Here is a 12,893-nt window from a genome sequence, read left to right on the forward strand (position 1 = left end):
AATATGGAGAAAGTTCTGTGATGTTGTTGGGCTGTTTTTCCTCCAAAGGCCCTGGAAACTTTGTTAGGCATGGCACCATGGACTCCATGAAAAACCAGGATATTTTAAATCAGAATCTGACTGCCTCTGCCAGGATCAAATCAACCCCAAAATGGTTAGCTGGGACTCAAGCTTCTGCCATGGCCATCTCAGTCCCCTGACTTGAACCCCGTTGAAAACCTGTGTGGTGAGCTGGAGAGGAAAGTGCACAAGAGAGGGCCTTGGACCCTGGATGATCTGGAGAGATTGTGTCAAGAGGAATGGTCTCAGATGCCCTGCTCTGTATCTCCAACCTTATAAAAGGTTATAGGAAAAGACTCAGTGCTGTTTTACTGGCATAGGGAGGTTGTACAAAGTATTAAATGCATAGGTGCCAGTAATTGTGGCACATGTGTTTTTGTTGAAAATAATTCGTTCTTGATGAGGGATTTGTTTTTGTCTGAATAAATTTTTGTATTAAAGGTTGGATTTTTCCTCTTTTTTTTCCAGTGTGAGATGAAGCTACTTCACCAAAAGGTGGATTTTTTTTCTAACCTTTTTTCTTTTTGTTTAAAAACTAATCTTTACAATGGGTGCCAATAATTGTGGCGGGTACTAGAGTTCTTGTTATTACCATTACCATAGCCACAGAACATCGCCACAGAACATCGATTGATAATGTACTCGAATGATCACATTACCGCAAAGTTGTGGGTTGCACTATTGTCCGAGCTGCTGTTATCGAAAGGCTAATCATTCTGTTAATGATAACACACATACAGTATGAGTGGGCATTTTGTGTGTGAATCTGACTGCTCATGTATTTTATTCCAGTGGTAAATAGCTTGAAGAACGAACCCTATGCTAAATATGTGTGGAACAGTCGTCTGGTGGAAAAAGTTAAGGACACAGTGCATCCAGACTGGCTCCTGTATATCATCCATGGCTTCTGTGGCCAGTCTAGTATCCTTGTGTGTGTGTACCGGTATGTATGTATGTATGTATATATATATATGTATGTGTGTGTGTGTGCGCGCGCGTGCCCATGTGCATCACATGTCCATTTCTGATGTGGTGTTCCTGAACGAATCAAATTTGATTTTTAATTTTAGTTCCTATCACTTGGTCTTTACAATGCCACCTTTGACCTTCCCTTTTCGTTCTTTTTTTTTGTCATGCTGTCAGTCTCTTTGTTTTATGAGCTGTCTGAGTGCATTAGTACTTTTTTTTTTTTTTTTGTCAGTCCTTGTGAGTTTTTGTGAAAGCTATTCTAGTCTGACCCTAGTCTTTCCTCACACTATCTTTCTCTGTCTGTCCCTGTAGGAAGTGCGTTCAGTTTTCTGTAGACACGTGAGGTCCATGGTGAGCCTCCAAGGCTTCAATGACAATTTTTGCTCTTTCTTTGCTGATATCTAGTATATCAGCAAATATATCTGGCCAGGATAGTAGACACCATGTCTCTGGCATGAAGTTGCAATGCTCCACATGCATTATATGTATATTCTTCACATACAGTCTGACAATATCTGTGCTCATTAAGCTTATGTAATATGTAGTTTTCCTTTTTAAAATATGACTATAAATCATTTGATTGTTCAGATTTTTTTTAAAGCATACTTTCTCCCTGGTCAGTCACAGTGACATTGGCCAGTCATGAGCATCTGTGAGCTCAGGTATGTGGGAAGAGGCAGATAGCGAGCGCATTGCTCCTAGTTTTATGCAGCCATGTGATGTGGCATGAGCAGCATTTTGGAAAGATGTGGTTGGCTGGCTTTGTGTGTATCAGAGGAAGTAGACGAAGCTTTCACTCTCCCAGTTGGTGTAAGAGGATAGCTGATTGGTGGGTAGAAATTGAATGGCAAGTGAGCAAATTGAGGAGAAAAATGGGAACTGTAAAATGCAATTTGTACAGTTGACTGTCCCTGGAGAAGATTTATAAAGTAATTAAGGTTTATATACTATATATGTTTGATGTCTGTGTGCAAGCGTGTGTACTTAACTCTAAGTTACAGAATTGTTGATCTATGGACGGCCGGTTTATGTCACTCTGATTGCTCGACGTTCCAGCCGTTTTGCTGGGACCCGCTTCCTGAAAAGGGGAGCCAACTGTGAGGTACTTTTGAATACGCACAGTAATATTCTTGCTTAATAATAATGACAGCATTTTCTCATATTAAATGTAAATTTGTAAGAAAGTAAAAATATTTGATATTTGCACATAAGAAGTAGGCATGTAAAGATATGCGATGATTAATCACAATTATGATTTAAATCGATGAAATAAAATATTAATCATGATTATCATGTGTAATCTTTAGTTTTTACTTGTTGTAATTGTGTTGTTTAGACAGCAGAGGGTGCAATAATATACAATAGTGGGAATACACGTGATCTCACCCTAGGTTGAAGTAACACAGCTCTAATGCTTAAGAAGAAGACAGAAACTCTCAGAGCTCTGGGGTGCGTTTCCAAATAATGTTGCCCTTTAGGGCTAAAGAGCGAGTTGAGAGACGCTCTTAAGCAACGAACATTGTCCGTGGTTTTCCCGAACTCACTTGTCTTCACGTTACAAAGAGCTTCTTTGCAATGTGTGTCCCTGATATATATATATATATATATATATATATATATATATATATATATATATATATATATATATATATATATATATAAAATGTGTTATTTATATATATATATATATATATATATATATATATATATATATATATATATAATATACTATACACACACGACACTAAGTTAGATAGTCACTCACCTAATGGAGTTAAATTTGATTAAAATGTGGTGATATTAATGTGACATTATGATATCCATAGGTAATTCTATACCACATTTAAATATATTCATTATGTTTTGTATATATTTATTTAATAATTAACTTGATGTACTTGCAAAATATACAAGAAAAATAATCTAACACTGGCAGCAGATTCAACACCAGTTTCCGCCCATTGATTGTGAGAGTCCCTTGGAGGCGCATGCTCATTCTATGTTTTCGGCTGCGAGTCAGACGCTCTTTGTGTTGAAAGAATGGTCCAGGTCCATATTAAATTCAGAGCAAACTCAAGGACGACATTGGCTACAATGTTGTCTGGGAAAACCATGTTAGCTTGGCGATGGCTCTTAAGAGGTAATTAAAGACACTCTTAGCAGCTTTTGGGAAACCCACCCGTTTATTAGCTGAAAGCTAAATAAAGGCGAAGAAAAAGAGGTAGTTTTCTGTTTAAGCCTGCATTCATAAATAGTTATTAAGAAAATGCCTATTTGTTATTAACATTTTTAATTTTTAATAAAAGGAATATTTTAGTTAGCAGACCATTATATTTTACTCCAACCTTCACAAATGTGAGTAATTATTGGTGATAAAGAATAGGGCAGCACAATGGTGTAGTAGTTAGCACTGTTGCCTCACAGCAAGAAGGTTCTGGGTTCGAGCTCAGCAGCCGACAGGGGCCTTTCTGTGTGGAGTTTGCATGTTCTCTCTATGTCTGCATGGGTTTCCTCCAGGTGCTCCAGTTTCCCCCATAGTCCAGAGAAATGCAGTTAGGCTTACTGGTTACTCTAAATTGTCCATAGCTCAAGCTTAGAGAGGGATGGGCTCCGCCAAGTTTAAATGCCCCACCAGTGATGGCCTGTTAAAATGTCATCAGTGGTGTCTCTGCAGCCCCTGCCAGCTATGGGCAGAAGGAGGAGGATAGGACAATAAGAATAGAACAATAAATATTGCATTTTTATTAATATTATTTTCTTTATTCAGTTTTCTTTAAAAAATATTGTCGGGAAATTTAATTGTGGGTCCAGTATTGTGAATTGAATCTAATTGTGAATTGAGTGAATCATCAGCCTTCTTCAGATAAAGTTTTTATGTTCCAGAACACCATTACCAGGAGGCTGTTAATGAATTCACAGAACTCATCGGATCATGAAACTCACCGCTGAATTTTTTTTTTTAGTCGAACATCTGCCTGCTTCTGCCAGGAGGTTTTAACACTTGTATACTACTGGAGATGTATTGAAGAGGGCAGTTTCTCTTTTTGTGAAAAGTTAAGAATATAACGGTGATGGAAATGTCCTGCCTGAATGAATAGAAAAGTTAGTCTGCAAGTGGTCCTCAAACTTGTTAGACGTTTTATATGTAGGAAGAGCCTTCCTGGGTCCTCAATATGACCCCAGTTCCAAGATTTCAGAGCTGAGAACAACTTTCCTGGAAACCTTTATGAGCAGAACTGGTCATTTATGAAGCATAATTCTGAGTAGTTACCTAGCACTGTGGTGAACAGTATTTTGTGTGTGTGTGTGTGCGCCCATTTGAAGGGTGACGTGGCAAACGAAGTGGAGACTGAGCAGATCATCCACGATGCTTCAGTCATGTCATTTACAGCAGGCAGCTACTCCTCTTATGTGCAAGTCCGAGGCTCTGTACCTCTCTACTGGTCTCAGGACATCTCCACCATGATGCCCAAACCACCCATACGATGTAAGAGCATTATGTAGCATCTATACATGGTTTAGTATTATACAGTACACTATTAGCTACTGCATTTGCTAGACCATAGTCATAATATGATATTGTAAAATATTAATCTCATCATACACTTTTCTGAGTATCATATACATTATAGGGTGTCTGTGTATTATCAGCATAACAAAGCTATGTGAAATGAAGAAAGTAGAGGGCCAAGTGCTGAGCCTTGTGGGACTCCAGTAATGATTCGTCCCATAAAAATCTTATTTTATACCAGTCAAAAGTAAAAAATAAATAAATAAAAACCAGACAAAAAGCCCCACTATTTTGGTTCCACTTTGTTAAATAAACATCCTGATATACAAGTGTATCTCAAATAATTAGAATATCATGAAAAAGTTCAATATTTTCTATCAGTTATTTAAGAAAGTGAAAATGTTATGTTCTAAACTCATTACACACACATTAATGTTTCAAGCATTTTTCTATTTTAATTTTGATAATTATGAACTACAGTGCAAAAAAATAAAAAAAACCATATCTTAAAATATTAGAGTATTTCATTTCGAGTTTGAGTAAAACAGTATAAATGCCATCTATCTCTCAGTCTAATTCAGTACACACAACCACAATCATGGAGAAGACTGCTGACCTGACAGTTGTCCAGAAGATGATAATTGACACTCTCTAAAAAGAGGGTAAGCCACAGAAAGTCATTGCTGAAAAGGCTGGCTGGAAAAGGTGCACAAGCAGCAGGGATGACTGTAGCCTTGAGAGGATTGCCAAGCAAAGTCGATTCAAAAATTTGGGAGAGCTTCACAAGGAGTGGACTGAGGCTGGTGCCAGTGCATCAAGAGCCACCACGTACAGACATCTTTAGGAAAGGGGCTACAACTGTCACATTCATAATAGCAAGCCACTCCTGAACCAAAGACAATGTCAGAAGTGTCTTACCTGGGCTAAGGAGAGAAAGAACTGGACTGTTGTTCAGTGGTCCAAAGTCCTCTTTTAAGATGAAAGTAAATTTTGCATTTCGTTTGGAAATCAAGGTCTGAGAGTCTGGAGGAAGACTGGAGAGGCACAGAATCCAAGGTGTTTGCAGTCCAGTGTGAAGCGCTCTCAGTCTGTGATGATTGCAGGTGCCATGTCATCTGCTGGTGTTGGTCCACTATTTTATCAAGTCCAAAGTCAACACAGCCATCTATCAGGAGATTTTAAAACACTTCATGCGTCCATCTGCTGACAAGTTTTATGAAGATGCCGATTTCCTTTTCCAACAGGACTTAGCACCTGCCCACAGTAACAAAACTACTATCAAATGGTTTGCTGACCATATTACTGTGCTTGACTGGCCAGCCAACTTGCCTGACCTGAACCCCACAGAGAAACTATGGGTTCTTGTCGAGCAGTGTTTCTCAACCACTGGGCCGTGGCACATTAGTGGGCCATGAAGTGCCGTATAGTGAGCCGCAAATTTTTTTCAAGTTGAAGCTATTTATTAGTAGGGTACAATTGCTGGGTTGCATCTGATGTCATAGCTGCCTCATTAGATATGCAAGACATGAAGTGGTGGTCAGCTAAGCTCACTGTTTACAAAGCATTACTATCACTGGAGTGCCTTGCTAGTCATTAAAATTCCCTGCACTTGCTTTGTTTTGCGTTGTTTGAATTGAACAAACTGTGAAACTGAAAAAAGTTTCTTCTGGGTTCCCCATGAAGTGATTTTTAAAAAAAAAACATGAAAAAGCAAAGGATTTTACCAAAAAATGATGAGAAAGGTGGCTTTGAACCTTTCCTGTGATCAAAGGGAGCCAAGTTGAAGAACGCTCGAGTTTGCAGTGATCACTTTGTGAAAGGTTTGTAAATTCCTGTGATTTTTTTATTTTGTTTTTGGATTTTCAAATTACTTTTCTTGCCATTTTCCGTTATTTCGTGATATTTTGAAATTCAGAGTTCAGGAGATGCTTAAGTCCTCAGACGTGTTTGTTTACTATTTTTGATTATGGTTGCCAGATTGTAAACTAATGTGTATGTAATATGCATAATACCCAGGTCTTTAAAGGTGTTTCTGTGGATCTTTGTGAATAATTTAGCTGGAAGAGAAGAGCAGGGAGGATTGAGAATCGAGCGACTCTGGTTTGTTTACATCCGATACTAAAACTTGTAGCATCCTAGCAGCCATTACAAACATGCATAAAAAAGCCCCAAAAATGCTTCTTACCCAGTCAAGAGCAATACAGGATTTATCTTTTGTGTCTTGATCCCCAGATCTTTAACCCAGTCACATATAAAAAGTTATACACCTCTATGCTCTTCCAGGTTTTCATCTGTTTGTCCGTGTATAACACTAATGTCTGCAGCATCAGGTAGTTTGAGATGTCAGGGAAACTCAACGGATGGGTAATTTTCCAACTCTTAGGAAAAATCCTTCTTTGTTAGCGTGTAAGGATCTATCCCATTGAGTGGTTTCTATAGTCACTTGTTTTGAGTGTACTTCTTGGTTTTAATAACTTGCTTGTTTGCTGAACACAAACATGGCAATAAGTTCTTGTGTTAATCGACCAGACTCCACTTTTGGATCATTAATCCCTTTTGACTGAGCATGCCCTGCATGAATGGTTTTATGTTGGCTTCTGGCACATCCATACAGTTTTAAATACAATACCAGTTTGTTTTAATTGTATTTATTTAATTCCTGGGCTCCCATCTGTAACAGGGAGTGATGTTGCATTATATTAATACAATTTACAATAGATTATTTGATTCTAATAGGATAGATGAGCCAAAATAATTGGGGATTTTTTTAATGGGCCCTGACTAGTCACAAGTATGAATAGGTGGGTCTTGGAGTAGAAAAGGTTGAGGACCCCCTGGTTAAGTGGAAGATAAGAAACACCCGACCCAAAAATACAAATGAGCTGAAGGCCACTATCAAAGCAACCTGCAAAAATCCCAGTGGCTAGATGTGCTAAACTAATAGAGACATACCCCAAGAGACTTGCAGCTGTAATTGTAGCAAAAGGTGGCTCTACAAAGTATTGACTTTGGGGGGGTGAATAGCTATGCACACTCCAGGTATAGAAGTTCTTTTATAACTTCTGTATTGCTGAGTTAGCGCAAAACATTTCCCTTCCTGTACTTTTCCAACAAAAGGTTAAATGCTACAGAAAAATATTTGTATGTCAATAAGGAAAGCAACATATTTTAAGACCACATTTTAGGTCAAAATGTAATGAAGTATACTGGATTTTGTTGAAAGAAAAAAAAAAGCAAATGTGCTGCATCTGAATATTAATAGTATAATACGCCAAAAGCAGGATGAAGCATGTCTGAATTGTCAAAGTTGTTTGAACGGTACCCGGATGATCTACATGCATAGTGTGCAAACATATTACACTATGCTGTGCTACATCTCAGCTGGAGCCTCCAAATAACCGAAGAAGAAGAATCCTTCAGTAAAAATAGAAAGAAGATGGCTGTCTGAAGAAGAAGAAACCTTTATTTGTCACATGCACACTTCAAGCACAGTGAAATTCATCCTCTGCATTTAACCCATCTGAAGCAGTGAACACGCTTGCGCACACACCCAGAGCAGTGGGCAGCCACACTAGCGCGCCCGGGAAGCAGTCAGAGGTTAGGTACCTTGCTCAAGGGCACTTCAGCCCAAGGCGTCCCCACCTAACTGCATGTCTTTGGACTGTGGGGGAAACCAGAGCATCCGGAGGAAACCCACGCAGACACGGGGAGAACATCCAAACTCCACACAGAAAGGCCCTCGCTGGCCGCTGGGTTTGAACCTGGAACCTTCTTGCTGTGAGGCAACCGTGCTAACAACTACACCACTGTGGTGAAGAATAGCCGGTTATTGCAGTGGTGTACAAATGTGTCAGGAATTGTTTAAACATTTCTGCTGTTGTGGATCAGAGGACAGGAACGATGGCGGCAAAGTAGGTCTGAATTGTGTACTCGCTCTCATACTCCTAGAACGTTCTACAGTTACGGTCGGGTAGTAGATACTTAACGAGTATTTGGATGCAACCACAGTCTCCAGAAGAACTGTGGCAGATTCTCCAAGATGTTCAGTAAAACTTAATTTCCTTTCACACCGAATATAGACTGCGTCTTTGCTTAACAGCATTTTTTGCATGTGCCTCTGACATTTGCACAAATTCTGTTAAAATTCTAGCTACTTCTTTTTTACGTGAGCAATAATTTAAAAACACTCCGGTTTGATAACTGTGAGCCGACTTGCTACTCGTTAAGCACCTAGTGGTCAAAAATGGGAACTAAAACAAGTGCTAATCGAGACTCGCACCGAGACTTGTTTTCTCAACCTTTGAGTGTTGAGTGGGGTAGGGACACCCGACAGGACAGTTAATGATCTTACCTCTTCTGTTGGAAATAGTTTAGCTGGCCGCATATGAATTTTTTTTTTTTCTCTGCCTTGTATGTGTGTAGTACAGGTGTTGAGATTTGGCACTAGTAATCCTTTTATCCCTTCCTCCCCATTTCCATCTCTCCTGAGCGGAGTAACATTTTGTTTACACAGCATGTCCCCAAACCCAACACACTACCTGCTTGCCTCCTGGTGCTTACTTGCCTCTGTTGACAGCAGAAAAGGCCTTTCATTCCTCTTTCTCCTTCACCAATAATCCAGACTTACTTTTTTTAATATGCTCTCATTTATAGACCATAAAGGAGGAAAATGTCAAATGAGGACGTCCGACATCATGTTTTGTGATGAGGGAACTCGGTCAAAAAGTAATCTTTCACATTAGAATAAACATCTTGTGATATTTGTATGGTAATTGTTGTTAGCCCAACATGATCTTTGCAGGAACATAACCAAGACAAGTAAAGTAAGGAAAAATATACATGCAGTTTTTCGTGAAATATATTTATCGTTTCTTAAACTTGAACTAAATTTTGAACAAAACCAGAATTTTTTTACTTTGGCTTTCAGTGACGTCAGATGGGTTTTCCCAGACTGCCACACGTTTTGGATGTATTTGATGGGGTCCTCATTCATTCACTCACTAAGAAGCAGTGGACAAATTATTATTTATTATTTTAATGACTGACAATTGAACTAAATGCTAGAGAACAGGATTTGAAAGAAAGTGGAAAAAAATTAACGAGGTATCTAAATTGATTTGTATAAGGAGTATGTAAGAAACCATGTGATCTCGGTCTTGCATTGCTTTGCAGACTTCAAGCATGTTCTCATCTCATCTGTTGTTAAAGTAGCACATGAATATGAATTATTGAAAACAGGTGTTTTTTTAATTTATTTATTATTTTTTTAAATGCTGTCTTAAAAGGCTAAAAAATTATTTTTTGAAAGAGATGTAGGTCCTGAGCTAGTTGTTAAATGGTGCCATATCTTAAGCCATACTTACTTCCAGGAGATCCAGGGAGAAATAATAAAATTGACAATATGATGTTCATTTGCTCTGGTCTGATCTAATTTCTCTTTACTTATTTCGATCTATCTCTTCCAGTGGACCAGGCCGACCCATATGCCCAGGTTGCGGCACTTCACTTCGATCAGATGCTGCAGCGGTTTGGTTCTCCAATCATTATCCTCAACCTTGTGAAGGTGTGTGCTTTCTTGTTTTTTTTTTTGTTGTTGTTCTCTTCGCATTTCTGATTTAACGTTTGACGACTTATGTAATACCAGTTGAAGTGCTGTACACCTATCTGTTAATGGACTATTTATGGTGCAGAGTCACACAGACAGCCAAATGTTTATATGATCGGCCTGGCAGACAGTGATATTCAAGCAGACGTTAGCACTTTGGTGTCAAACTGTTTCCTGGATTTGTCGTGTCTCACGTTGTAACTCACAAGGTTGAAGGAACAAAGGTGTAATTGCTGTTGTCCACACACACACACACACACACACACACACACACACACACACACACACACAGTCACATGCTGGCCATGTGCCGCTGATGAGTATCCCTGGTGGACAAACTCCTTTTGCTTGTGATTGCTTGATACAAAGAAAAGCTCACAGAAAGCATGTGAGCCTTTAGTGTTTAAGATGAAAGCACATTTCCAAAAATAGCATTTTCTTTTTTATTTTTTTGTGTTTGCCCATGCTGGTGTGAGATATTACCTGACTTGTATGTTGTTGTTGTTTCCTATAGTGGACATAAAATGTCCCCACAGTAACAGTTCAGTGGAGATCTCTCCTCAAAGATATTAACACAGCTTTTTGTGTGTTTTCAAGTCAAGGCTTTGATCTACTGCGGCACAGTGTAAGTACCAGGGATAGCCTTTATTGAACCATAAAAGCAAGAGTGAAGACATCCTGCTGGAGGACATGTGTTGTGGTACACTGCAAGAGGTTTTGAGCTGAATTTTAAGTGCAACTTAATAGTGCAGGAGAACATATGTTAGCCCTGAGAATTTATGTCCTGGGAAGTCACATAGATCTCTGCAAGTCGGCTCATGAGAAGCTGGAAAGAGCTCTGCAGAGAGATTGTTAGATGATGCTGTGGTGGAGGGCTGATTGTCTTCTACAATGGAGTGGATATTAGGGGTATAACACAATGCCTGTATCTGTATATGGATTTTATATATTTTTAACAGTATATAACTGTTTTTGTATTAAGATTTAAACCATGAGTGGGTGTGGCCTAGACTGAAAGGTTGTTACTTCCCGAGCACCGGAGGTGCTCTGCACTAGAGGTTCAAGGCCCTATTGATTCATAAGGATTCTTCTTTTTATTAGGGCCCGAGCACTGAGGTGCAAAGCCCTATTGTTTTCGCCATGTTTCTTCTGCTTTTTCTTATTTTTTTTTCCTCTCCACGGAAAAACTCGTTTTTGAGGCACTTGCAATGCTTGAAAACTCAGGAATTTTGGCACACTGATCAATTGTGCATAAAATTACAAAGTTACACTGAGCAAGGGACTGGGTGTGGTCCCGGAACTCGAAAGCGCCCCCGAGAACAAGCTATGGTTGAGATGAAGTTGCTCGGATCAGCACAAGATTTGGTGTGATCGATACTCTTGTGATTCAGGACAAAGTTCACTTAGTTGTATTTGACTCCACCCAACAGGAAGTCAGCCATGTTGGATGGAATGTGGGATTTTGACATTTTCCCACGCTGTTTTGAGAGGCTTACGATAGCTAAAACCTCATGAAGTTTTGCACATACATTTGTCCTATGATACAATTTGAGGTGATATGGTAACTTAGTCTAGGTGGGCTTCATTAACTCCATAGCGCCACCTAGTTCAAAAATACAGATTTGACACCTTGTACATATTTGAAAACTCATGAAATTTGGTAGACAGGTCAGGCATGCGCCCCGAAATGCAGCCATAGGGGCCTGATCCCAGGTGTGTCCGGGGGACTCCTGCCCGGTATATAGTTTCACCTATCTGTCAAATTTCCTATACATTGCATTATCCATGTAACACAGGAAGTGAGAGATTTTTGGTTTTGTGCATTTTGACACGTTACATTTTAACAAATTCTTCCTGGGGGGGGGGGGGGGTTGTTGGATCCATGCCATATTTGGTATACATCATGTCAAGATGTTGGTGATGTTAAATTGTGAAGGGATTTGCAATATCTCCCAAGATGTTGAAATGGCGAACCAATAAATTTATATGTGACGCCACGCAAACAGGAAGTGTCATAAATTTACCATGCTTTGTCTGATATGGCTCAAACATCACAAGTTGTACGATACTGTGGTTCTGAAGATATCCACATGCCCAATGACACCTGCTGGTATAGCACCACCATTTGGACATGGACAGTAATGACTCCAATGTCAAAACACGTGTTGCGTTTTGACGTACTCTTCCTAAGCGATTTATTGGATTCATGCCCTATTTGGTGTACCTGATATCGAGATGTTGCTGATTTTAAATTCCAAAGGGATTTCCAATATCTTCTAAGATGTTGAAATGGCGAACCAATACATTTATACGTTACGCCATGCAAACAGGAAGTGTGTCATAAATTCACCATGCTTTGCCAAATATGGCTAAAACTGCACAGCATATAGGATTTAATGGTTCTGATGATATCCACATGCCCAATTTGACCGTGTTATAGCGCCACCATTTGGAACTGGACAGTAATGACTCCATTGCCAAAACCTCAAACTCATGAAATTTGGTACACATATCAGTCCTGGCCACTGGTACTCATGGATAGAGGCTTGACCCCAGGTGGGTCTAGGGGACTTCATAGCAGCCCCACATGTCATTGAGACTTCTGCCCGGTATATAGTTTCACCTATCCATGTTAAAATTGGTAGGTGTGTGGGGTGCCCCAAGATGAACAAAACTGAAATTTACATTGTTTTAGCCAATTGAATTGTGACAGGATTTGCGATATCTTGCATGATGTTGAAATGGCGA

The 12,893-nt window shown here is 39.4% G+C and overlaps 1 protein-coding gene across 3 annotated transcripts in view; it reads left to right on the plus strand.

Moving 5' to 3' along the window:
- Window positions 1–12,893, plus strand: part of fig4a (FIG4 phosphoinositide 5-phosphatase a) — a 111,463-nt gene that overhangs the window by 34,578 nt on the left and 63,992 nt on the right. For all 3 annotated transcript variants that reach the window (XM_060914056.1, XM_060914057.1, XM_060914059.1), the window contains exons 8-11: window positions 853–981; window positions 2,031–2,131; window positions 4,354–4,516; window positions 10,006–10,103. In XM_060914056.1, coding sequence (XP_060770039.1) covers window positions 853–981; window positions 2,031–2,131; window positions 4,354–4,516; window positions 10,006–10,103 — 491 coding nt within the window. The remainder of the gene's footprint in view (window positions 1–852; window positions 982–2,030; window positions 2,132–4,353; window positions 4,517–10,005; window positions 10,104–12,893) is intronic.

The sequence above is a fragment of the Neoarius graeffei genome, chromosome 2 (genome assembly GCF_027579695.1).
Source record: "Neoarius graeffei isolate fNeoGra1 chromosome 2, fNeoGra1.pri, whole genome shotgun sequence".
Lineage (NCBI taxonomy): Eukaryota > Metazoa > Chordata > Actinopteri > Siluriformes > Ariidae > Neoarius > Neoarius graeffei.